Raw genomic sequence first — 27,970 nt, 5'->3', positions numbered from 1 at the left:
AAAAAGAACCTACAAACAAAAATCACCATAAACACCACCCCAATCCCAATTGGAACAAAATCAGGGTATTTACAAAGGTAGTGTGTTTATTAATGGCATTTATGTACGAAAACAATGGGCAAAAATTCTTGAAGGCGAAACAAAATGTGGAACTTTAGCAAAATTCAATGAGCCTAGTATTTACATCAATGAATGAAATTTCACTTTTGCCAGGGCCTAGTTACAATTGCATACCTACATAGAATACAACATGAAAACAAATAATATACCTAAATTAAATAATTGACAAGCTTACAGTGTTATCTATACTACAGGTAATTACAAACGTTGGCTGAACTATGTAAATTTTTTTAGTTGGGGGGCTGGGCATAAAGTGTAACAATAAATCCGACGACAACCAAGATTGCTGTCCACGTATAGAGAAACTTGTGTTTCAATGTGAATACCGTTGTCATTCAAACTTCAAGCCACAGTAACGATCACGAAATTGTAGACCAATTACTTCTGATGTAAACTAAGAAACTGGGCGCAAGAATATTTAGAAACGAATTCTGGTAGATCAATCTCATCAAGATCTATGGCAGGAATTGCCATATCTATGTCTTCGGCAGAGAAAGGAATGCTGCAGCCAAAAAATGAAGGTTAAGACAAAGGAATCTCCAATGGCTCTTGTTTGATTCTTCACGTGCAAATACATTTCTTGATTACTAATCTGGTGCAATTTCAAATTTAATTTCCAAAGTTGTGTAAATTGCAAAAAGCCATGAATGTCACGATTCATACTCATCCACGACTGTTTTTTATGTTGTAGGCACTATGCAATATGCATGACTTATATACAGGTTCACATTTTAATATTTTTAAGGATCAACGAGACATACTTGTTGCAAATTTATTCATTTTTTTTATTGTATTTGTGAAGTTCTAGACGTGGGTAGAAGCCTACCCCCCCCCCCCCCTCTATACCAACTAAATTGCGTAAATTCCCTCTTTTTCTCTCTCTCCATCACTTGCCACATCGGCATTTTGTTATGATTGCATTCCATTTGACTATTCCTCAATCCTCGTCAGCATCATTATTCCTCACGTGGTCAAGCATATGAAATGTCTAACAGCTAGTAATTCGCATAAGCATTAGATATTGACGTCCATGAGTCGCAATAGAAAATTCTATGCATCTAGACAATTCTTTGATTATTAAGCATAAAACAGAAATTCTTTGATTATTCAGCATGAAACAGATGCAAAAACTGAACTAGAAAGTATACCAGTTAATGTAGGCATGCTGCTTGACAGTTGACATGTTGATTTAGTTTCAACATATCTCTCAATAAAATACCAAGGTCTAAAAACAAGTACAATTTTTTTTTTTGAAAAAGGAAACGTAAAAATGACCTTGCTTTGTGATATGATAATTTCAATTTTAAAAATTAGAGACAATCAGGAATCCACTTCAAGTAAAAGCTGGCCAGAAAAACTGCACGTGAAATGAACTTGGAAGGGAGAAAGGAGTGTACCTCAGATCATCATCCAATAAGAAAGAATTTGAGGTCAGATTCTGATTGTCCTTGCTGACAATTTCTCTCATTTCACTAACTACCTGTTTACCATATAATATATTGTTCAGAACTCCAAAGAAACAACCATCATAGTTGTATTTTGAATCAATTAAGAACACAACTTGCCTCATTGGATACACTTTGGGTTCCATACTTGTCATCCCAATACATAGTGCTGATTCGATAGATTTGCCTCACAGTCAATGCCTGTTCACAAATGCTTTTAGTTTTCTTTCCAATTTTATATGCTTATACAAACTGTATATAAAGAATATTGTACTCAATACATGCCGGACATCAGACACATGCTAACAGGGATAGAAGTTTTCGTAGAAATTCAATGAAACAGTAATATGGTTTTCAATATTCTATCATATTAACATCCATATATAGGTTTTATATTAGCAAACTTCTACTCCAACTCCAAAGTAATTCTGAAATATTTGTCTTCGTGAATGACAAAACTAAAAAACTGATACAGGATAAACCGAAGACTAACAAAAAATAGCATTGCATCACAGATTTTTCCAACATGATTATCATACCGGACAAAGATCTTGCCGAATCTCTTCCAAAGATTTCTTCCTCTTCTGATGTATTACCTGTATAATTCAAACAAAGGAAAGCATAATAAGAGATAGCAGTTCTGTTTGACGCCATTCAAAGTTCAACCAAAATAAGTCGATTTTTATACCAAGAATCCAACAGCTTGTCGTATATAATTCAGCTCATGCCAGGATGTCCCTGCATACTACATTTCACAAGTACTTAGTCAAATACCCATAAAACTAAAATTTCAAAGTATCAGGTATATCAGTCTACCTCCTCCTTTGCATTGACTATCCATTTCTCCAGTTCTGCTAGACCAGACTTCACATATTCACCATTTGAGAAAGTGCAACATTCACGACGCAAAAGCAGACTAAAAAAAATGAAGTTTTGAAAAATAAAAAAACCGAAAAAGGAAAAATCAACTAAATAAAGGAAAATAGTGATTTGAAGCTACAAAGAACCTTTCCTGCAATCATGGTTACTTACCTGTTGAAGAGTGTAATATTGATGAAGGAGAACACTTGGGTAACTAGCTTACGGATGAAGAAGGATGGCACCTGAACATGCAAAATTTAGGCAAGACAAAAAATTTAGATACAGCGAATGGTTGAATCTCGTTAACACTAACAGCTAAATTCACAACCACAGAAATCATCATTTATTTGTCCTCCAAAAATTACTACATGTGTTGCAAACTACAAAATCAACAAGTAGAATGCATCAACAGACATCCAATTGTCACTCTGAAGCTTCAACTGAACAAACAGTAGTAACCACTCTGTTAATATGTAGTATAATAATTGATCACAATTTGTTCCATCATTCCATTCCATTCTCCCTTAACTCACTTTACTGGGAAGTAGGATTTTACTCCATAATCTACATGCAGCTCGACCCTGCTTGAATCCTATGGTTTACATCTTTACCTATTTGCTGTCATATGCTATAATGGACCCAGCATTATTGTGTGTTGAAACATTATTGTGTCTCCTGCAGAACTTACATTGCATACACCCAGTATGGTACATATGAACAGTAGCATTTAAATTGTAACATATAGTTGTATCTCTTAGAATTTCCTTCTCAACAGATGTGCAGTAAATGACAACACATGGATTTCACATAAGATATACAAGGACAAGGCAATGTATCAGAAAAAATCTAGAAAGCAAATTGCATAACAAATATCTAATTGTGAAAGTCCTAATCTTTCAAAATAAAAACAAGAAATAGGGCTAAAGAAACCATTGAGAATGGACATAACAAAAGAAGAGTAGATGAAGAAAAAAATATTTTTTGATAGAAGTTAATGACTGTCAGCTTATCTATCTTTTGATAGTGCTTAACCGGCACTAAATGCTAGTTATGTAACAATGATGATGCAGGTTCACTGGTGACTATAGAGTAATTTTCCCTATGCAAGACCAAGGAAAACTGAGTAACAAATAAGACAAATGCATATATATGCAGTGATGTTTACATTTTACAATTGAAGCAATAGTACATGCAACACTATTTATCCATGCACCAAGTCCCATAGTATATGGTAACAATGAATTTTCAGACAAACAATAAAATGTTGAATGCAATGAGCCTTGATCCCAGTTCAACTTGTTGGCACCAAAGAAGAAAATTCCTCTCATTAAGCTTTTTGGGTATCGTACAAGAAAACATGCTCGCACAGAAGAGAAGGTTTGGCGCGGATATTGTGGGTTTGGGCTGTAAGGTGAAGATTGTCTCCACTTATATATTCTACTTTGGCCTTATCCCTAACTGACATGAGACTTGGATTTTTTCCCCAAAAAATTAATTCTATTACTCTAGACCCAAAAAAAATCAGTATATGTAATAAACATGTTTCTTGTCAGCTTTCAAGTTCATCCCAGCCCCAGATGGCACACAAGTCTCAACAGTCAAAAGAAAATTATAAATTATCAAAGGTGAAAGCAGATATTGACATATCAACATAAAGTTTCACTTTATTAAACTTCCATTTACAGGTTTGTTTAACAAGGAAGTGGAAAGAAAGGCTTTCAAGGAAAAATGAAAGGTGCATAACAAATATAGAGGAAATTAAACCTCCAGTGTATCGACTATAGATGTAGCACCCAATAATACACAAAAAAAAAATAATAATAATAATATACAATGAATTGACCATACACAGTAACAAAGAGACCATTGAAACTACAGAACATACATGATTTCCACGAAGTTTGCTCATGAGTGAATCCAAAAATTTGACAATGTTGCCCCACTGACCACCAGATGATTGTTGGGGAAGCCCACCAGGAGATCTAGATGATTTTCCACCATGCACCCCTCGTCCTGTTTTGGGTGCCTAACAAGTCAACAGTAAATTATAAAATTAAAAACGAACCCAAAAACAATAAAAAAAAAGGTAGACAGTTAAATAAAAAATTTCATACTTAAAATGTAAACTGGTGCAGAGCCTAAAGTCTAAACTATGCAAGTTATCATAACCCCCACTTGTATTTTACATTAATAGAAAGAGAGTCTTGAGTTCTGAAATTCTTTTGGAAAATACATGACACCCATTGAAAAAACACAATCACCTGAGTAAAGAAACTAAATGACTACATTCACTGAAGCAATGAGTGAAATTAACTAATCAATTAGTTTCTTGGTCAGGAAAAAGGCTTCATTCCCTCGTAAAATCCCCTAGTTTTTTCTTCCTATAAAACCTAACTGTTTTTTTACCTTCCCGGTCATCACAAACACAATGGAAAACCAATCACAGAAATCAAGTTTCTTGGTTCATTGTCAAAAAAAAAAAACAGCTTTTCAACCATAAACATAAAAACCATAACTGTTTCTTTACATTTCTCCACAAACTCCAACCCTTAGCCACCCCCTAATATTGAAGGTTACGACCATGCAACAAAATCAAGTTGAACATCCAACATATAATGATGTTAAATGGAAAGAAAAAAAAATTGATTGAAAGCAAGAGGGAGCTACTGTTACTATTAAAATACATTAAGCAAAGAATAAAGCAATTCAAACCCTGAGTCCCTGACTCAGATAACTCTGCTCCTCAAACCCAGAAAAAAGCATTTGACAATCGCCATTAAGAATCAGATTACTTCAAGATAGAACTTTCTCTTGAATTATGAGTTATGACCACAAGAATACACAAGAACAAAGAACAAAAGCACAATGAATCAACAACTGACATGGTAGTTTAGCAGCAAATAACACCTCCAAAGTATCAGACTATCAGTAGAAAGTAAGAAATGTCACCTGGATACATGATCCCAGAAGTGGAGAAAGTTCCTTTTTCAAATTGTCACGTAGAAGACCAAAAATCTTCTCTACAGAAGCAGTTAGTTGTTGCTTAAAAAGTATAGCAGGATATCTCGCCTCCACATGTGATATACCATCATCATAACCAATAAACTTCAATGGAGATTTTGGACCCTAGAAATACCACCAAAACTAAATCAGGAGGAGATACAATATAAGGCAGGGAACATTGACAACCAGCATAAAATGGGGGGAAAAAAATCAAAACAACCCATTATAGGAAAAATTAATAAATATATCAATAAATTAAAAAATACAGAAAATAAATAAGCATTAAAATAATCGATGCTATCCATAAAAGGAGACATCACTAACAATAAAGAATAGGTTGCTGTCCATTTTCCTTGTCATCACATTCCATAACATAGAAATAACTATATTTGCTCTCATTTTTCTTCAATATTTACGTTTCTTTTGGTAGTCATCTTTCCCATAATTTGAACACACTTTTCAAAAGCAAAAGCTTATTGGAAAAATCACTTACCACTATACAGGTGTAAGTGGACAAAGTGGAACTTTGTTCCCAGCCATCTGCTTATTCAATTATTTGCAATTTTTGAGGAAACACGACCATTGCAGGGAGTTAAAAAGTAACATCATGTCACTTTTATACACTATGTATAGCTTATTGCATTTTCTTTAACCTACATCTTGTTTATGCACAAAAATTGTATCACATCTTTTCTTTCTTTTGTTAACCTGATGTGTAGGTCCAGCTCAGTAACAAAACTAACAATTGCTTATTCATTTTAATATTTCATTAATGTCACTTTCATTTGGAAAAGGCTATTTGGTGTCAGGTAAATCCTTGGGATGTGCTTTATTACCTGTTCACACCTCAGCCCCCCATTTGCTAGCCAAACCTTTATAGCCCATGCATATACTAGCCAAGCTCATCCTAATTTTGGAAGATACGCCTTTACAGTTTCATCAGTTCTTGCTGACAACTTTTCTTGGTTTATTTTCTTCTTTTCTATGTTTATTATTTCTTCTCATCTTTAGTTGGAAATAGGAATATTTTAGGAGATAGGAACTCCTTTAATGTTTATTTTTCCAAGTTTCCTAGATACTTGGTATAGCAAGGTTAAATGTATCTTAGGAAGTAAATCTTAATTGTTCTCTTGTAAATTGTTTTGGCATTAATTATCTTTGTAATTCTCTTGTATATAAATAAATTCATTCTGCTAGGTGGGATAATTACTTAAGCATATTCAGAAAATGAGATCTTTGTTACTCTATTTTAACATCTTTTTTAAGTTCCATACTATCCATCCTTCTTCCTTTCTATATTTCTTTTAGTGGATCTAATTTTTGATACAAGTGCTTCATGCACAGCTAGCTTTTATTGTGTCTGTCATTTTTAAGCTTCTGCATTTTTATTTTTCAATTTAAACAACTTAGTCAACTTACAATATGACATTGCTATCTTTTTTTTTTTTTGGGAAATCAGTTCACTGATATTTACCACCTTTAATATCTGTTTAGCAGTTTAAAAGAGAGAGAGAGAGAGAGAGAGAGAGAGAACTAGACATTTCTTAACTTCTGCAACTTAAATGACAAAGAGGCATCTTTGTTCTGGTTTGCATACTGTTCTTCACACTTCAGAGTTCCTTGCGGTTCATTTGTTTTGGGTTGGTTCTTCACACCATAGTTTATCATGGTCCAATTATTTAATTGTTGCATTCATTTTTCTTAATATTTCCATCATCCTTTTTTTCAACTGCATTCCTCTGTTAACATTTCTCTCATTGCTAAATCAATGGTGAAGGTATTTTGGAGTATGTATTTTGATTATTAATCATGAACATATCTTGAACTTTTATTTTTACGCATTTATGTGTGTAATATAAGTTATAAATTAATTTTCAAGCACCCATAATCTTTTTTATAACGGTCATCCAGCTATGTCAGCCACTTTGCACCATTATGTAAGATTAATAAACTAGTTCTCAAAAGATACCTATTCATGTGTTGGTGAAACAAAATACAGAAGTCAAAAAACCTTAGTTACATTGTTCGAAGTTGAATCTCAAGTAACCGTTCACCTATCTTCCTGGACCATTTTCAGAAGTTAACAGCCCACAATTTAGCCAAAACCAAATGCAACATAAACCAAGTGGATCATCACCCATGTAGGCACGGAAATTACCTACATTACCTACATAATGGAAGTAAAACACATACATAAAATTCTAATGTCCAACTAGATAACTCACATGCCCAGTCCGGCTGGTCAAACCAGATGATCCAGGATAACGTTGGGCAGCAGTAGTTAAAAAGCCATTTGAACGCAAGTTCCTCTGTAAAAGGCATAGAAGTGCGGAGGTATTGGACAGCCAATATGGCAAGATGATATCATCCTCCCTAACCTGATGCAGATAGCACTCCAATGAATAAATCACATAGAATAATTACCCAAATATCCCACAAACTGGATAAAGGGCTATAAATAGTACGCTGTGCCAACATAAATTAGTCATAACTCAATCCTAAAGTCTAATATAACACAAGAAACAAAAAATAAAAATAATAATAAAAATAAAAGGCAAGTTTTAAAAATGAAAGCATGTCATTTACCTTTAGAACCTCATTTATGCCCTCGATTATGGAATCGAAAATGGTCGTGCGCTCAGATTCAAATGCATGCCAATGAAGAAGACATTTGTATATGATACGAGCTGCAATAGGTTTACCATTTTTGAATCCCAAATTTTCTTTTATACACCTAGAGAGGAATTCATAGTTATCCTGCAAAACACATGGTATCTATCAGCTAGGGGTACACAATTATATAGTAAAATGTTGCAGACATTAGTTTATTACTGAGCTTAATAAAATATTTTTGTCTTTGTTTTCAACTGATTTTTTATTTTCTACCTATATATAAATCTAAGTCAATTGTCTTCCTTCCTTTTTTGAACCTGATGCAAAGATCAGAAGATATAGAACAAGATTGGATCAACTCAACTCAACAAGATTCGCACCAGACTTCTTTTTCAAAAGGATGGCAGTAACACTGAATTTGCCAGGACAAATAATAATAAAGTTTCCAACCACAAAAACCTCACCCACAATCACCAGTTAAGTACAGTTGGGGTGGGATTTCTTAGTGAAATCTTTGGAAGTGGTCTCCACTCCCCATATCTTAATCAAATTTAGCTTCCCTTCAATTGCTACAACTACACATGACCATAACTTCTAGAAATTTCTATGACCCCCATTTTACCCCATTACTAAACTGATCCTACCTAAGAAATACTTTTTACCCTCTTCTCATCCTGTATGTTCAGAAGTTTGTTCTCACAGTTAGGGTTTTGTGGCTAGTTCAGAAAGAAAATAGTGGCTCACATTGAGCATAAGTTCATTTATTCTTCTGCTTGTTCCTCCTATTTTTCAATCATGAGAAGGATTTTTTTCATAATTTCTTCCAGATTGAGCATAAATATACCACTACAACAATATTGGTGGCATTAAAAAATTGTTATCCTCAACATTTTTGCATTCACCTGAAGTAGCAGGGTGCCAAAACTAAACGTGTAGGATTTAGGACAGAACAGAAGCGAAACAAATCTACCTGGTGCTTCTCTGCTGTTAACTTAGATTGACGAGAGTCTGACAAGCCTAGTGTATAAGGGGCAATAAGTTTTGTGGGTGTGGGTGACTCCTGCATCAAATCAGACGAAATGAAAATAACCATAACTGTGTTTAGTAATCTTTCCAAAAAAAAAGGAAGATGAGAAAGTAGGAGCATACATATATGGTTTTTCGTTCAGTGCGGGAGGCGATTGCACTTGAGTATTTCTGTAGCAGAAAGAAAAATAAATTAACAAATAATACTATAACACAATTCTCAACATGCCAAAGTAATTAAAGATGTTATTTGCCTGAGAAAATGAAATAAATGATAAGAAATTAATAGCAGAGTAACAGACAAAATAAACTCAAGTATCTTGGAATTGTAATAAATGGGGAAACTTACTTCTGACAATGACTTGGCAAAACCTGGACGGTTACTCTTAAGAGGGGTACTTAAGGCTTTCTGACGAAGCACATGATTTTCATCCTCTAAACTTAATAGTTTTCCTTCAAGCCTGCATTAAATTCAATTTGAGAAAAACAAATTATGAAGAAAAAAAAAGTTTTTAAGGCACCACACACAAGCCATCAAAATTTATAGAAAATCTCAAACTCTAATGAAGACAAACAAGAGCAGTGGAATAGGACTATAGGAATACATGTAACATCATTCGGTAACAATCATTTTGTAGATTGGATAAGAGAGGGAAAAGAAGAGGCACCTTTTCACATTTTGCTCAAGTTGAGAGCACTTCTGTTCAAACTCGCTTAGTTTCTCAATGGTTTCATCCCTATCTTTTTGAGCATTTATATGCTCAAGCTCTAAGGTCACATACTTCTTTTCAAATGCGTCCAATGAAACCTAGAAATATAAGACAACGAAAAAGAATACAATATAACTAAATTCACAAGAGAAAATAAGCAAACACAAAAGTAACATAATGAAAAATGATACTTCTCCAAACAAATTTTTTTTCTGAAAGCAACAACCAACTATTTTCAAAACAAATCATATATATGCTCTCAAAGATGGACAAATTATAAAATCATTCATAGCAGCAGAAGATGGCCACATAAAATCATTCAAAAACCCATTCCTTTGTGATAAGGTCCACAATGCATCACATATTTGTAGGGTGTTGGCCATTTATTCCAATCCACCTACTGCAACTCAATATCTTTTCAAAAAATGTGACCAATTTCAGCTTTTTGTAATGTCTCTCCCCCCAACTCCATCTTTCACCCTCAACTTAAGAAACCCAAAAGCTCAGTCACAGTTGGCATCATCCTTACCTTCAATGCACCAACAATGACTATCCAATGACAATAGGCATGTCAAATAAAAGGAAAAATAATAATAGGGAAGTATAATAAGAACAAAACTGGTCATATGACCATAAAATCCTGCAATAGGTATCTCCAATAGATATAAAAAACCATTCATGTCTTCCTAAAAGCTTAAACATTTGAAATAGTTATTTGATGATATGGTATAAAGGTTTGTGACTATGTGGTCTAGCATCCAATCACTATTGCCTTGCCTCCATGGAAAGTTTTTAAATAACCCGAAGTATTCCATGTCACCTTTATCACTCAACAAGAAAAACCCAAAAGTTTCACCCCCTTCTGCCGTAACATAAGTTAATCCATCCAAAAGCCAATGTTCCATGCTTCTACCGTTTTGGATATTGATGATGCCTAGCCATTTTGCAATCTCTCTAAGTTTAATTCTACTTTAGGCACTTAAGTCCAGCTTTCTAATACAGTCCATCAATAACCTTATCCGCAACTGAGTATTATCCTTAGCCATCAGAGTACATAGTATGTTACAAATGCCTTAATTTATCCTATGATCTATCTCATATACAACTGAATCAGTGATCTACAAATTATAACATACATCTATATAATAAAATATAGAACTATGCATTTATAAAAAAGAACACAACCAAGAATGTGAAACAACAGTTTGAAACTTTGTACTGTAATTCAAACTTGATTTTATACCGCAGAAAAGTTCCAAAATTCTGCCAAGGGATTTATAAGGTGAATTAGCCATCACAGTCAAACACACTCAACGGAACACATTCTTTGAACATTAATGAAGCACCTTTAATACAGCATTTTCCCTTCGTAATTCATCCACAGTAACTAGCTCTCTTTTTAAAGCTGATTTTTCCTTTACTGACAATTCCAGTTGATTTTGCAGAACAGCATTTTTGTTGCACTCATTAATTGTTGCTAATTTAGCTGCATCTAATTCAAGATTCAGAGCTTCTATCATCTTTTGAAGTTTGGCAATCTCTATTTTCTTAGCCTCTTCATTAGAAACCTGCACAATGAAGCAGAATCTTGATAAAAAGTTCCATATGTCTGACAATGATGCAAAAAAATGAAACTCATATTTTAATAAAATAAAAATGTTTCTCAAAGCCTCTTCACCAGATAAATGACTGATTACAGATAGGAATTAGTACGTAAAACATAAATAAATAATAGAACCAACAATAAGGAACGAGGATAAAAATGGTAAATAATGCACATATGGAGCAGAAGCAAACATTACACTAAAATTATCAGCTAGTCATTTAAAACATTTGAGGCCTATAATAAACAAATGAATAATTAAATAAATAAAAAGCCAGCATCAACAACAGATAAATCTATTAAAGAATGTCTGAAGCAGCAAAAAGATATCATATCTTAAAAGAAGGATTTTCTGGAAGCAATACCCTTATTTTCTTTTCAAGATGTAAACGCCATGTGAGCTCTTCCAATTGCTTCTCGAGTTTATTCTTGGCCAAACGGAGGGCACCAGCTTCATTTGCTTCCTGATATACATAATTAGAACACAACAATAAGAACAACTTTTGCTACTTTGGATGACATCTGCCTTGCCCCCTAGAGGAAAAAATCTTACTTGTTTAAGTCTACGTAGCTCTCTTTTTGCTTGTCTACACCGCCAAAGGCATTGTATTGTCACAATTGATGCTTGATGTCGACGGAAAGATGACCTAACCTTGGACATCCTCCAACAGGACTACAATATCAATGTTACATATGATCATTAAAATAACATAACAAAATCCTATTATCCAAAAGTAACCAAACACAATGGCAAGCAAGTGAAAGTGAATGCAGCAACATTTGAAACCAAAGCAAAAAAAAAATCATTGTTTCATGCCCTGTAAACACATGTAAAGAGATATGAAAACTTAAAATCAGCCAGAATATCATGTTGTTTAGTACAATCAACCAGATTTACAAATACATGCTTAAGATTCAAAATTCCAAACACAACAATTATTTGTTAACTAGGATGGCAAATACAAAATGGAGTCAAGGAGGCCATGCTTTTCACCATCTAAAAGCTCTACCACATAACATATATCTCGGTAAAATTACCTGAATTAAAACAACAGCTCTATGTTCTTTTCCATGCAAGAATCTTTGGCGAGTCACAAAACCTTGAACATGGGATTGTATGATAATAGCAGAAAAATATAGTTTCAAGTAAGCATGCCTCGTAAGCCACATACGAATATATTTCTGAATGGAGATAGCAGCTGCTGTTTCCCTTTTATTAGCATATAACTTTCGGGCAATATATCCTACAAGTAAAAAAAAACTGATAACAATCAAGTCAATGTATCATAACAGAAGTAATGGTCCCCACATCTAATGCACTTGTAATTGTTAAATTTAGGGTAAGACAGAGAGAAGTAGAGAGTGGGATAAAGATAGGGAGAAACAGAGAGCGGGAGAGAGATATGGTGGAATTGCTCAAGAAAAATTGATCAAGTGCACTGCACACTACTTAAGTTATGCAGAATATCATTATCAACATATATTAGACAAGTGGGAAGTGAGAACTATTTCTTACGAAAAGAGTAAGCAGGTGCTACTTCCCAAATATTCATTCCAATCAAAACCTATTACATTTAATGTTTGATGCATGAATTCATTTAACATGTGATCAGTGAACATTGTGTTCTCAGGCACACTCTCAAGTTAAAGCTTACTAAGTTTAAGCTTATTTTGAATAAACCCCTTACTTTTTAAATAATACATAATCAAAACTGTTTGGAAAGGCAACAGAAGGCTTAATTAAAACCAGAGAAGGAACACTAAACAAATTAACTGATTAGAAATAAGAAATGGGAAGAGAAAACTAATTAAATCAGAGAAGAAAACTACTACAAGACAAAAACTGTTGCATGTTATAGGAACATAACAACGGACCAATGACAAAGGTCACAGTGGAAGACATTGCTCCAATACATGTCTAATTTTTAGGGGAAGAGGAAGAAAGAAGTAGAGAAAGAAAGAATTCAATTTGAAAATTTTAATAGTGTACACTACTTAGGTTATGACAGATATCCGGTTAAGGGCCAATTTTTTAAATTTTAAAAAATAAAATAAAATAAAACACTTTTTAAAAAAGTAATTTTTCAAGAGTGTTTGAAAAAGCTAAAAAATTAGATTATTTCGATAATCGATTATATGAATAATTGATTATTGTTATAATTGATGATAAATCAGAATAAAATTTTGTTTGAGTAAATTTGCTGAAAAGTAAGATGTTTAATTTCATTTGGATACAAAAAAAAAAAAAAAAAAAAAAAAAAAAACCAAGGGACCTATGACTTGGCTCATTTAAAATCTAGCCTAACTTGACCTATTTAATAAAAAGACTGGACTTTGACTTATAAAAAAAATTTATTATATCTGATAGATCAGTCTATTTATCTATATGATATAATAAAAGAATAATATACATATTACATTATTAACAATATAATTAAATAAATAAATTTGTAATACAAAAAATCAAATTATTAATATTTTTTTTACATTTTCACTACACCTAGATGTTATACTTCTCATACAAAATTAAGAAATAAAAAATAGAAAATCTAATAGTTACATTTTCACTTTGTCTTTTCTTTCATCTTCATAGTTGGTTATTTAGAATATTTCTAATGGAATATAAAAAATATTTATAAAAAAATATATAAAATTATCTTATTTCATCACACCTGTGCGTGAGTATGCATGGGTGCGCATAAGTTATTCTTCTTATGTTAATTTTTTTATTTTAAACTCTAAATTTTAATAATAATAAAATAAACTTTTGTTTATCACGCAACTTAAAAAAAGACTTGGATACAAATAGATTTTTTTGGCTTGTTTAACATTATTAACATAAAATAGACTAACATGTCATACTAGGCTTTTAAAAAAGTTAGGATAGACTTTAGAAAAAAAAAAAAAAAAAAACTATAATAAATAATAGATTAGGCTTAAGCTTTAATTTAATAGAACAGGCCCAACTTGTATCTTCAAAGTCTAACTTTGCCCATTTTCGTCCTTATTGTAAGAAGTTAGAAGGAAAACAAAAAATTGTTGAAAAATAATCGTAACTTTCAAATTTTCAGCTTCATAAAAACAACTAAATTTTTAGGGGAAAAAAACTGTTTAAAATTTATATTGTTTCAAACATGCAACTTTTTTTCTAAACAACTTTTTTTTCGAAAAAAAGAAAAGGTTGAAATGGGAGATTATAATCTTCCCCAAACATATTAAAAAAGTAGTAAAATAAAAAAAATAAAAAATGTTTTTTCTTTAAAAAAAAGTTCAACAAGCAGATCCATCATAGACTCTAAATTGCCCAAGCAAAGACTATTTACTAGGAAACAGTGAATGGCTGCTACTTCTAAATACTACTCCTTTTGTTCTATTTTGTTAGACATTTAAAGTTTTTGCACATGTATCAAAAAATGCAATTAATATTTTAGAATTCATAAAAAAATTTATGCAATTTCCCAATGTCTTTTATCTTTCATATTAATTAGATTATCCATCATCTATACAACGCATTTAAACAAAATAAAAATAAAAATAAATTAAAATGGAGCTTTTTATTTTGCTAAATCGTGATCAATATGGAACAAAGGGAATGATTCCTATGAAAAATAAAAATAATTGCATTTAACATTTGATGCATTAATTCTTTGAATGCAATATACTTGTATTGCATGCCTTCCTAACAACTTTGAATGAGTTGACTTAAAGCATCTCCAATGCTTAGTTGCTTAAGTGGATTTTTAGCTTATTTTTGTGAACCCCATTATGCCAGGTAAGTTTTAAGAACTCTTACAAAATTTTACTCTGATGCTAAATTTTTATTTGAGTTCTTAACTTAATTTTATAGGCCTACAATTGATTATACATCTTTAAATTATATTTTAACTTAAACTTAAATATTATTTTCCTTTAATTGTTATTTTAAAATAATAAATATAAAATTTAAAAAATATAAAAACTACTCTAAATGTATTTTATTTGTTGTGTTAAATTGAAAATGACATTTTTAAACTAAATTAAGTACAAATTTATGATATTTAAAAACGGTATTTTTTTTGTTAATTTATTATGTTAAACCAAAACCAATAATTAGAAAAAGAAAAATCATTTTAACAAGCTTAAATATGTTTTTAGTTCCCCAAATTAAAAGTAAATTTGTTTTTAGTCCCTCAATTTTACAATTGATTTTTTAGTCCTTATAATTTCAAAAAAAAAAATTTAGTTCTTATACTCAAATTTTGTTAGAGAATTTGTCAATATTATCACATAAAATTTATCTACTAGTGTTTCTATTACTGATAACATCACATTAAACCAAACTGATACTACAAAATTGTTTCAATTTGTCACTTTCAGATATGTTATTAATGACATGAGAAACTAAAAGAAGATTTTTAAAAATTACAGAAACTAAAAATAACAGTTTTAAATTTGAGGGATCAAAAATAAAATTACACTAAATTTGAGGAACTAAAAATATATTTAAGTCTTTTTTATGTTAAACTTACAGTAGATTTAAAAATACATAATGTTAAAAACAGTAATTTTTTATTATTTTTTTTTCTTTTGGGGCCACTTGTTTCACATTCACCTTCTTTTTAAGCTATTTCTCTTTCCTCTCTTGTTAACCTCTCTACCTAGTTATTTGTTTTTCTGCTCTCTGTGAAAGATATACAATTTTTTATTCACTTCATCAGCTTAGAGACAGTTGTTTATTTAAAGGAAAGTGATTACATGAGGCAAGTCAACTGGCAAACACCAATGGTTACATTTGATAAGAGTCGTTGCTTAAAATCTACGAACTAAGGTAAGCTCCCACGTTGGAGATGCTCTTAAAAAGGAAGCCAACCAATGAATCATAAATGTATTGATTGGTTGGCATCAAGAAATAAGTTAAGGATTCACTTATTACTAATTTTATGAATACGGAAGTCAATTCAATTTAACCCATCATATATTAATCCATGTCAAATTCAGCACTACTTTACAACAATTTGTAATTCCACTCATTTTCCATATTCATTAAATCAGGAACAAGTCAATCCTTAAACTGTTTGTAATTCCACACAATTAAGTGTCTTACATAGTGTTCTGTTAAAGGAGAATGGAGGGGAGGGGAGGGGTTTTTGTAAACTTTTTTTGTTTGGTTCAATTTCTAGGTGGGTGGGGAAGAGAATGGAAGGGAGCAAAACCCCTCTTCATCCAATTTTAACCCCTCTCTAATATTGGGGAGATTTGGAAGGGAAGGAAGGGGTTTTAAAATTTTTTAATATAATGCCTAAGTTATCCTTACATGTGTTTCTAAATTAAAAATTATAAGGATATAAAAATAAATTGATTTTTAAAATCTCTCCTCTAGTGAATCAAACAAGAAAAGAGCTACCTTCCCTTTCCTCCATTAAAATTCTCCCCTCCTTTCAATCAAACAGAATTTCTCTTCACCCCCCACCCACCCCTCTCCCATTAAAACTCTTCTCTCCTTAGAACCAAACAGACTCTTTACGAGAGTTGACCATGTGATAGTAAAAATGTGGCCCAGTGCACAAGCCTCTAGACCTAGGAGGATAGATGCATGCAACCTTACCACTGCAAGTGGATAGACTTTTCCAGGATTTGAAACCACCTCCTCCAAGTCACATGGCAGCAACTTTTACCATTGCATCAAGGCTCAACCTTAAGTGCAATAGTAAAGCCAAAATTTTTACAAGAGTAGTAGACAGTTGTAAATGCAAAAGGAAAAAAGAAAACTAACCCCTGCAGCATGCCTGAAGAGAAAATGCAGCAGCTCTGACAGAGATGAAATCCCTATGTGCAATAAATGTCCTCAGTCGGCACTGAATACACTTTGCAGCATTGTCTAAAACTTCAGCACGTCTCGAGTCTAAAATACCAATTTGGCCAGCCCTGAGAAATACTTTGTTCTTACCCAACTAAGTGACAAAAAATATAACCATTATAAACACACAAATGCTTTTACATCCCTGATATGTCTGAACAACAGCTGCAAACACAGTTCCTACAAAGCATACCTGAAAATTCTCAAGCTTGAGCTTTTGCAAAATTTTCTCAGTTGCAGCTTGATCATCATAACTATAAACACAGCAATTCAGTCTTAATTGAATAAGAAGCTTGAATTTTTGCACATGCATTCAAAATGAATGTCAATTAGAAAATAATGATCCATGCCAAAAAAGAATAAAATTTTTCAGTAACCAAGACTTTTCCATTACTGAATGATGATAAAATGATAATCACCAAATAAGCACCAGATGTAAAACCAAGTTGTTATTTCTTTTTCTTTCTCAGTCCAGCAAATTACAAATTTATAACCTCCAACAAAATTACACATATTCTAAGTTATATTTTGTAACCAAAACATATTAGCAGGTTCATCCATATGGCCCAGTAGTTCTTTAGAACTGCTTTAAAAAACTGCTCAATAACCAGGTAAATCAGTCAATTAGGACCAAATCTGAGAACCACCAACAGTTTTTACATGAGTTTATCAAAGACTCCCACTTCTCTCCCTCAAAATTGAGAACAGGGGAAATTAGTAGTGTAGGGACTAAATCCATCGAGGTCAAAAGTCCATTGACTAGAAAATATAATTACAAGTGTTTTAAATCCCTAATAGGTTGCATAACTTCTGGCCACAAAAACACAATAACAGGATAGTAGACAGCGAGATAGACTCTGTTATTAATTTTTTTTATAGAGTTGTATGCAGAGAAGAGAGAATATACATTGTCAGAGTTCAATAAAGCAATCAAGCATTTCTAGAGGCATCAGACGAGCAGCACTCATTGGAGAGTAGAGCCACTTGATGGGGACATCAGCAGCCACAGGACAAGACAGAGGCAGCAGCAATGTTTAAGAGGTTGAGTAACACAAGAAAAGGCGGAGGAAGGTTTGAGAAGAGGCAACAGAAATGAAGGCTGTGTCAAAAACATTACAAGCCAAATATCAAATATTTTTTTGACAATGAAATCCCTAAAATAGCCCCTCAAAAAACCCTAATGTCTCTAGTCAGGGCTTTTTTGGAATCACCCCACAGTGCTGCTATCCTGCCCACAACAGCCACAACACAACCACTCCGCTAAAGAGGCCTCTGCAGCAGCCAGGTGCCACCCCATGCCGCTAAAACCCAGACAATTTTAACTTCGATAAGACTGGTTCAACTTCAGTCAAACCCTTGACACTCACCCTGTTAAAATTATAAAGTTTATGTAATGTTAAGATATGTTGGGCTACTATCTTGATGTTATCTTAATTTTATGTTCCTGTTTTATTGTTTCCCTATTTTGAGACACTTTTATATTGAGATAGCTAGATCATAATCCTAGTTTTCTTAGATAGCTTGATCATTAGGGATTGAATCAGACATTGTATGTATAAACATACGTACAAATCGCTCAGCAATACACAAGAAAAATCATTCATTCCATCTCAATAGGTATATAAAGTAGGAGAGAAAGAACAGGAATACTCTATATAAGATGATATAGATATGATGTTAAATTATAAAACTTTAGCCTAAGAATCCCATTACAAACTAGGGAAAAAGAGGCACTCTATGCTTCATTGCTTCTCTGATTTAAAAAAAAAAAAAAAACTATTAAAAAAATATTGGGTGGTTAATTGATGAATGTGGGTGAACTTTAGTGTGGAATTTACAAAAAAATAAAAATTTACAAAAGAGTAATTATAAGGGTAGTAAAACTGGATATAAAATGTGTACACCAAAAAGGCTTATTGCCTTTATTGATGGTATAGATTATAGATTATAGATGAATACTAGTACAAGCCTAACAAAATCAACTTCTTGAACAGATATAGCTCAACATGTTGGCCAAACAAAAAACACAGAATAACAGGGAATACAAGTTATAAAATATAGTCATTAAACGCCTAAAAGTACCTCTGAAAAATAAATATGATGAACTCACCTTCCATCCATAAATTCAGGGGCTATTAACCCAAAGCGATCTACAAACTCTGAGTAAGTTCTTCGTGTGGGATAACCTGCCAGACTTATCCGAACAGCTTCAAGGACACCCTGAATGAAATAGAGATATGCCACAAATGAGAATCTACTATGGAAGTATATCTGGAAGATAAGCATGTGAATCACAGCTAGCTTATTTCCTAGAAAGTTTGAATAAGGCCTACTATTTGTTTTTCACACATGTAAGCATGTAGCTGCACAAATTAAAAATGACGAAGTATTATAAATTATACCTTACCACTGTTCACCGACGACAAAAAAATCATAATTATAACTTACAAGATATATCCTATCAAGTACTTCTGTGAAACATTCGCTAAAAAAGCAATTGCCATAACATTGATAATGTAACTAATAAGATAGCAGCAACCAAGGTAACAAAGTTTAAAAATAGACATGTTGGAAATTTGTGTATCTCTTTCGAAAGCTACAATTCAAGGGTTAAGAACATCTAAATTACTAACCCCACAGCGTAACTGGTGTATGACGCTTGCATTTTCAAATATTTGTGGTCGATTCAAAGAATTTGGTTTCACACATCGTATGTAATGAGGCTCTGTTGAGTTGAGGGTCTCCATGAGTGCTTGAAGTTGTTGCTGAGAACACAGACAAGAAACCCATCACCCACCCCCCCCCCAAAAAAAAAAGATCAGACATGAAATTAATGTTCAGATATTTAACTTTAGACACCGATGCAAGTGGGTCATAATGTCCTTAGTTTATAGAAAACACAAAATATGTAAAAGATGGAGATCTACATACCTTAAATCTGGCAGCTACTGAAGAAAACTTGTATGAAGATCTAGAAGATTCTTCTGGTAGCAAAGGAAAAAGACCAGAAACAAAAGGGCATTTTGAAGAAGATAATAGATTACAATGTTCTACTACAACATAATCACGATTTTTGTCTAAAAATGAATCTGTATGATAAGTGACCTGCATAAAAACAGTGGAAGAACTCTTTAAAAATTGTAACATCATATCACAAGATGTGTCTGAAGCAGGATAAAGTACAGACACACGGACTCACCTTTCCAGCATAATGAGAAATGGTGAAATCTGTTTGTGAAAACTTTTCCTTTTCCAACCTAGAGTGAGACCGGAAATGCTGAAACAACTTGGTTGAGAATGTTTCATGCGTTGATCTTGGAAACATACTGCATCCAGAAGGAATTCAGGATGAAGGCTAAATTTGCAATAGATATAAATAAATACACACCAAATCATATTGAAGAACTCAAACTATACCAAGCTTCATCCAACAGAGCAATGATACCAATGGGTTTCTGCAAAATAATGCAATAATAAGTCTACAAGAAACTGAAACTAAAGGCATAGATATAAACTGGAATTAAGAGAAAACAATGATTACACCCCATCAACATGCATACATAAGCATTGCACCTCCACATTAAACTATATCACTTTATTTTGCCATAATCATGGTCATTTGTACTGTATATAACCATGTCTTACCAATTTATTCGTCAAAAATACATCTTGTAAGAGATCCAAATTCCAAATATAAGATCTACAGCATAGGATCAGACAAAATGGTTTTGAAATATTTCTGACTAGCAGAGTAGCTTCCTTCTTGGTACAGATCCTCTTGCAATTTCGGTATCTCTAACCTGATGTACTTGTTCATAATTCTTCATATAAAATTTTCAGACCTTTATATTTCCCTTATGCCACATATTATGCAAGAAACAAGCAATCATATACGCAAAATGTAAAATAATACATGGCTATTTTGATGCATGCACTTTAGAATTAGTTCAACCTAAAAAGGCAATAAAATATAAAATACAAACCTTTTCTATTAAATCTAAAACATCTTGGTTATCCACAAATTCAATGTAACTCCAGTTAATTTCTTCTTTGCCATACTCTTCCTGCTCCATCTTGAATACATGCTGGAAATAATGACAAGACATAGAATTTATAAGAAAAGTAGAATGAAAAAACAACAAATTCAAATTAAGACAACAAAACATTTGATAAACTTGGTGAATGTAAATTCAAATATAATAATACATGGATACCTCATTAAAATGTTGCTGAAGCTTTTCGTTTGCAAAATTGATGCAGAATTGCTCAAAACTGTTGGAATTGAATGTGATTGGTATGAGCAAAACAATCATATTGAAAAGGTCACCAATTCAACAAACAACTGCTGCAGGCAAATAAAAATCTAATAATGGGAATACAAAGAAAAACCATCTGTTAGGATATAGAATAAAGGGAATTAATGTAGTTACTAAATAGAGGGACATCATGGGCCAGACTCCTCATATCTATAAATAAGAGGATACTAGGATAGAGGGGAGGCATTCAGATTAGTAAACCTATGTGGGAACAGTACAGTGGTTCGAATGAAAAAGGGAAACCCTTGGAGAAGAGATTCCTATTCCTAACTCTCGATTCTTTACACAATCCATGTACAATACTAATGAAAGTATGAGAATCAATTAAGCATTCTCCTACTAGCGGAAGTAAAAGAATATACATCAAAGAAGAACTCCAGAAAAGTGACAAGCATTCAGAAGACTGTTCCAGAATGTAAAATATACAGTCAACCTACTCACTTCTACTCTCCATGATCCACATACACACAAAAGTGGGGGAACAACTACTATAAGTGACAAATAATTGAAACTCACCTATTATCCTTAAAGCACTCAAAACCATAAATATCCAAAACACCAATCTGTATCTTGGAATTGATGTCTTGTCCAACAGATCTATTGATCTTATCAACAAGCCTGTTGCAACAGCAAAAACAAAAAAGCATTGTCACCCTAAACAATGCATAAAAAAACTATATGTCAATTTTGAATTGACCACATGTATACCAATCAAATAAACGGGCATAAACAGTTTTTGCCAAAGCATCACGGCCAGCAACAGCAGCATTGCAATCAAGGGCCTTGACAATACTTCCTTCGCGTGTTTGTATTGAACGGGTACACATTGTTGCTAGCAGTAGGTCTACATCACACCTAGTGAATTAAGAAAATTAAGCCATTAAGTTTAGAAAAGGGGGGGAAATCTAAAAAAAAAAAGATAATAATAATAATAATAATAATAATAATAATAATAAAGTATGACCAGCCATTACATCCTAAAGAAAAATAACAATAATCCAATTCATTTAGTATTCCTACCATTTCTACAATACTACAGAATAATAGCATAGCCTGTTGATAGATAAACTCAAATTCATATTGGACTTCTTGCTCAGATATATATAACTATTTAGACTTAATCTTGCAAGTATTTATCATTGTGATGTCAATAATTGTTTTAAAATGATACAAAGTAGGTATGTTGTATGCATCATTAAGACTACTTAATCATTGCTATATACAGAAAATAATTTGTTCCATTATTTTTCTATCAGAACTTAGTTGCATACACTGTCTATATACTATACATGATCGTACCACCAGAAATTAATAAATCAGTGTCATAAAATGTTTGTAGATTTAAAAATTGGGTATTTGAGTTTTGACTGGAAAACTGCAAATGCTTATGAAGCAAATGAAATTCAACCATGTTATGATTCATTTTACATACACAAGATTATAAAAAATATATAAATCACCTACATGAAAAGATCAGCAGCCATCTGCATGTGAAATCTTGATTTTTCATCCTTTATTATCGACGAGTCATGCTCTTTACCAGGAGAAAATTCAATGTTTCCCAAATGTAAAATTGCAGCTAAGACACGAAATATGGCTTCCTGAATATATGAAGAGATTACTAAAAGTGACGGACTGGTCATCAATAAAATTATCCATTACACAACAAAAGCAAGCAAATAAAGCAAGATCTACAATAAAGTAAACAATATTACACCTGATCCTCATGACTGATGCCAACAATCTCCATTGCCCTCCTCGTCTTAAGGTACTCCTCAGCATTGCTTACACCTTCTAATTCATAGATTTTACTTTGATTCAAATAGTGAAACAGACTTGGATGTCCTAACTTATACTTCTCTGCATCCTAAAATGAGGCATCCCAATTATAAACTATAACACTTAATACTCTGACCATGATAATATGAAAATCATAGCCTGCACATGCATAATGCAAAACTATCGCACTATGTCGCAGTACTGACCCCACCCCACCCCCACCCCCAAAAACAAACATATAAAAGGCCTTAAAAGAAATTAAATACCTTTTCAAATGCACACAACTGATAAAAGCAGTGATAATTTCTCTCTGGATCAGTTATCTGCACTACTCGTGATCTTTCCAGTAAGTAAGTTCTAATTGCAGCACCAGATATTCTACCATTTGAATCAAACTGAATTTCAACAAACTTCCCAAAACGACTGCAGCCAAAAAACATAGTAATAATGAGAGGGTATGGGAAATAATAATTTCTACAGAAGAGTACATTACAGATGTAACTGTAAATACTTTGAGCACAAAAAAACATAAAATAATGTCAAAAAAACCAAAAGATACATACAAATAGCAGAATAGTCCATCACATATGTAATATGTTCATATTCAAGAATCTATATCATCTTTATGAAGCACAACCACTTCCCTCTTGAAAGTTTTGGAGTGTCAAACAATACGTCACCACCCAACACTTGTACAACATGAATCAAACACTTATGAAAGTATTTGAACAAACTTATAAATATCTTATGAGTAGTCCATACACCCTAAAGCCTAAAATATCTTACCTCAACTTTTTTTTACTAAAATAGCACATCTGGAATAATTTTGTTGTTGATATTTATACAATTTTTTTTAATTATGATTTTATAAAATATATATAATTAATTTTAAATTTTTAAAATTTATGATTCTTAATGTTTAACCATTATTATATATTTAATTGATTTCATATATTTTATTATTATTTTTATTTTTATAAATTAAAATTAGGTGAATGGTGACTAGTAATTTTTTATTATTTTTAACATTAATGTGAAGTATAATGTCATTTTTAAAAATTATTTAGTTACTTATTATATTTTTTATTTTATTTACAGTAAAAGTTTAATTTGTAATTTTTTAATTTTAAAATGAGATAACATCTTATAAGTGCTTAAATAATGATACATCTAAGCACTTTAAAATTGTATAAGTGTTTGTTAACATGTACATCCAAATGCAACAACTTATTGAATTTTAAGTACTTATAATATAAGTTCTTATTGCATAAAAACTTATTAAATAATATCTTAAATAAGTTGTTTGCCCAAACAAACCTTACATGTCCAATCAAAAAGTTGTTTTAATTTACTTGGATACTTAAGTTGATACTTCCATATGTTTCAGAGACACTTGAGCCAACATCCACATATGAATGGACATTTCAAGACACTAGTATTATAAATACAATTGAAGGGAGGAGTAGAGTAAAGATGTGAACACGAACTCAAAAGATAAGGAAGTGGACCCAAAGAAGGGAACAAACTCAAGGAAAGAAATGTCAACAATAACAATGAAGAGTCAACAACATTTGTAACCTCAGAAAATACATTTATGAGAACAAGTTAATAGTTTTTCTAGCCAAGGACAAGGACTAAGGTGTGTATTTATATGTGTTTAACAAAGGACGGCATCTGATTGTTGAGATAACTTGCTGTGTTTTCCCATTGGCATTGGTCCAAATACCATGAAATCAACATATTTTTGTATTTCTTTTATTTAAAATAGTACGAGACTACAAGCTATTGGTCCCTATTATATAATACACTTGGCATGTGTTTGGTTAGCTTATTGGAGAAATAATTACTTACTTATAAAGGGCTTACTAAAACAGGCTATTATTTCCTGGAAAATATTTTTCCCCAAACAAGCACTTGGAGATATTAAAAAGGAAAGGAAAATTCCCTAAAAAACAATGTTGTCAATCAGCCTAAGAACTACCTAAAGAAAAATAAATAAATTAGGAATAAAGAATTCCTCTCCAATCATTCCCCTTTTGATAGGGTCCTGACCAGAAATAATGTGTCACATTTTTTATCATGTTTTCATCAAATTGTTTCCATAAAACTCCATTCCAGTTTAGGATGCTCTGGATATGTACAAATAGTGGACCAGTTCATAAGATGCCCAAACACAAAATACCAAACTTATTTATTAAATAACCTAGAACATTGCATATGATTGAAAAGAAGATAAGACACAAGCAATAGAGAAGAAAAAAAATAATAAATACAAAAAAGAAAACCAAAAGCACCTTGAATTGTCATTCCTAACAGTCCTTGCATTACCAAATGCCTCTAGAAGTGGATTGGACTGAATCAAGCAAAGTGAAATTAGCATATCCTATATTGATGCTAAATAGCAAATGAGACTTAAAAGTAAATTAATCTCAGAATTCATGATTGATTGAGTTCAAGAATAGTTTACTTCAAGAACTTGTTGTTCAACTGTTCTGTCATCACCAGCAGCACGTCCACCAACAAAGGTAAGATACTGCATAATCAATTTGGTTGTCTCGGTTTTTCCAGCACCACTTTCACCACTGACCAAGATACATTGACTTTTACCTTCATTCATCATTGCTCTAAATCATGACCAACAAAATCTCACTAATTCACAACATAATATGGCAAATAGCAAATAGTAAAAAAAATTGCAAATACGATACAAACACATTAAATGCACACTAACCTATAAGATGCATCAGCAACAGCAAAAACATGTGGGCTAAGCTCGCCCAATGGAGCTCCCTTATACTGCTCCATCATATGGGAATCATATAGATGAGGAAGCTTCGTGAAGGGATTAACAGCTATTAAAATGCTCCCTGTATATGTCTAGCAAAGAGAAACAAGTCAGACAAAAAGCTTAAAATGAAAGTCCGCATAGAAAACAAAATTGTTCACAATTAATATACCCCACAAGCATTAAAATCAAGAAAAATTAATTCACTGAAATCCCTAAAAAGGAAATTGAACTACTGAAGTTTTAAATGCTACAGTTTATATATACTAATTCATAGATTTTAAATTGATTATTCCAGTACTGCTACCCAATCATTAAGTCAAGCAGTCATCAAAAAATCATCAATACAACTCCTCGTAATCAAAAGAAATAATGACATAAAAAAAGTACCAAGAAATTATATAATATATATTATGGATTTGTTTGATTTCCTATTCATTCATTCATAAAAACTGTTTTCTAAAACAACTCAGCACTACTCAACAATCAATTACACATCCAAAATCTTTTAAGTTTTGAAAATTGATTCCAAAACAAGTGTTTTAAAAAACCAAAAAAAAGCAAACAGCTAGGAGATATTCTCTCATCCTCTTGTTCTGTTTTGTGGTCCTAGCTCAATAGTGTGTATCATGGTGGACTTGGTGTAGGTGGAACCTTGTCAGCTAGTCCAGAGGTGGCTGCCCTTGATTTGCAGAGATTTATTCACAATTTCAAAAACTAAAAACAATTTTAGAAAATAAAAATCAAACACACCCTATATATCAATTGCCATACAACTCTCACTGTTTATTTGTTTTAAGAGTCTGTTTGGATAAACTTTACCAAAAGTACTTCTAAGAAAAAAAATAATAGAAAAGAAAAATGAAACAAGTTTCTCCATAAGCTAAAACTAGCTTATGCACAAGCTAATATGTAATTTTTAGGAAAAATTATATAAGAACTTCTACAAATTAGCTTATGCATAAGCTAATTCTAGTTTATTTTAAAATCGATTTCATTTTTCTTTCCTATTTTTTCTTCTCAAAAGTACTTTTGAAGAAGTTTACTCAAATAGATCCTAAATTTGTGTAAAATTATAGTTGAACCATTGAGCATGATTGAAATGTCCGATTAAATTAATTTCAGTTAAATATTCTAAGCGCGTGTGAAATTGATTTTGCTTGTAAGCCAAACCAGAACATAATCATACTTGTACAGTTGAACTAAAAACGAAAAACAATAGTTCCATAAGAGAACTTCATTTATCCATCTACATTGATAACAGTCAAATCCTAAACCCACGCTCAACTGCAATTGAACATCTAGCAACCAACTCGAACCAATCTATCAACACTCACATATATATCATTGAGCGCATATCTCCTCCGAAGATTGAACAACACTCCCGGCTCGTTCAAGTAAGCTAGCCTCGTCATATCTTCGAATCCTCCATGCTCCTCTTCATCCGCGTCCCTCGGAAGCAGCTTCTCCGGCGAAGCATGAACCTGCGCCACCGCAAACTGGAATCATCAGCATTCAACAACAAAAACAACCACCGCGGAATGTAAATTCAATCCACAACAGCACGCATCAGTCAACGAGATAGTAAAGTCGGTGATGCACTCACCTTCTTGCCGGAATCGGTGGCGAGCAAGATACGGTTGGCGTCGGAATCGAGAACCTCAGCAGCCACCCAGGCCGAATCCCGGTCCTCGAGCCAAACCTTGGAGCCCCTGCGATGATTCATGGAGAAAATTGAAAGGTGAAGAGAGAATTTGAAACCCTAGAAGCAGGGACATGCAGAGGGGAAGGGGTGTGAAATGTTGGGTTCCCGCCCTAAGAAGTGTGGAGACTATTGAAGTCAAAAATCAAAAATGGCCAAACGGCTGATTGG

General features: G+C 32.5%; 1 protein-coding gene across 2 annotated transcripts; it reads right to left on the bottom strand.

Moving 5' to 3' along the window:
• Positions 1 to 22: 22 nt before the first annotated feature.
• LOC109806403 (myosin-15) lies at positions 23 to 27,970 on the bottom strand. 2 transcript variants are annotated; one of them, XM_083063300.1, is made up of 38 exons: positions 27,704 to 27,970; positions 27,435 to 27,581; positions 26,044 to 26,189; positions 25,780 to 25,936; positions 25,607 to 25,665; positions 23,579 to 23,735; positions 23,251 to 23,400; positions 22,998 to 23,134; positions 22,242 to 22,388; positions 22,050 to 22,151; positions 21,432 to 21,489; positions 21,201 to 21,302; positions 20,635 to 20,672; positions 20,417 to 20,543; positions 20,149 to 20,322; positions 19,851 to 19,982; positions 19,328 to 19,437; positions 17,411 to 17,471; positions 17,134 to 17,311; positions 12,420 to 12,625; positions 11,935 to 12,054; positions 11,747 to 11,845; positions 11,125 to 11,346; positions 9,737 to 9,876; positions 9,418 to 9,529; positions 9,192 to 9,239; positions 9,013 to 9,102; positions 8,016 to 8,186; positions 7,655 to 7,807; positions 5,376 to 5,552; positions 4,312 to 4,452; positions 2,598 to 2,668; positions 2,382 to 2,481; positions 2,254 to 2,310; positions 2,105 to 2,161; positions 1,682 to 1,766; positions 1,518 to 1,596; positions 23 to 622 (listed from the first exon to the last, which is right to left on the bottom strand). In XM_083063300.1, exons 1-38 carry the CDS (start codon positions 27,821 to 27,823, stop codon positions 499 to 501), a joined length of 4,554 nt encoding a protein of 1,517 aa, XP_082919426.1. In that variant the 5' UTR covers positions 27,824 to 27,970; the 3' UTR covers positions 23 to 498. The 2 variants fall into 2 exon arrangements, with proteins under 2 accessions (XP_082919426.1, XP_082919427.1); XM_083063301.1 differs by lacking the exon at positions 27,704 to 27,970 and having other exon boundaries at positions 25,780 to 25,919; positions 27,435 to 27,575.

This window comes from Cajanus cajan, chromosome 9 (assembly GCF_000230855.2).
Source record: "Cajanus cajan strain Asha chromosome 9, NIPB_CcT2T_4, whole genome shotgun sequence".
NCBI lineage: Eukaryota > Viridiplantae > Streptophyta > Magnoliopsida > Fabales > Fabaceae > Cajanus > Cajanus cajan.
Note: the sequence above shows the minus strand (reverse complement) of the source record. Positions and strands in the feature narration are given on the sequence as shown.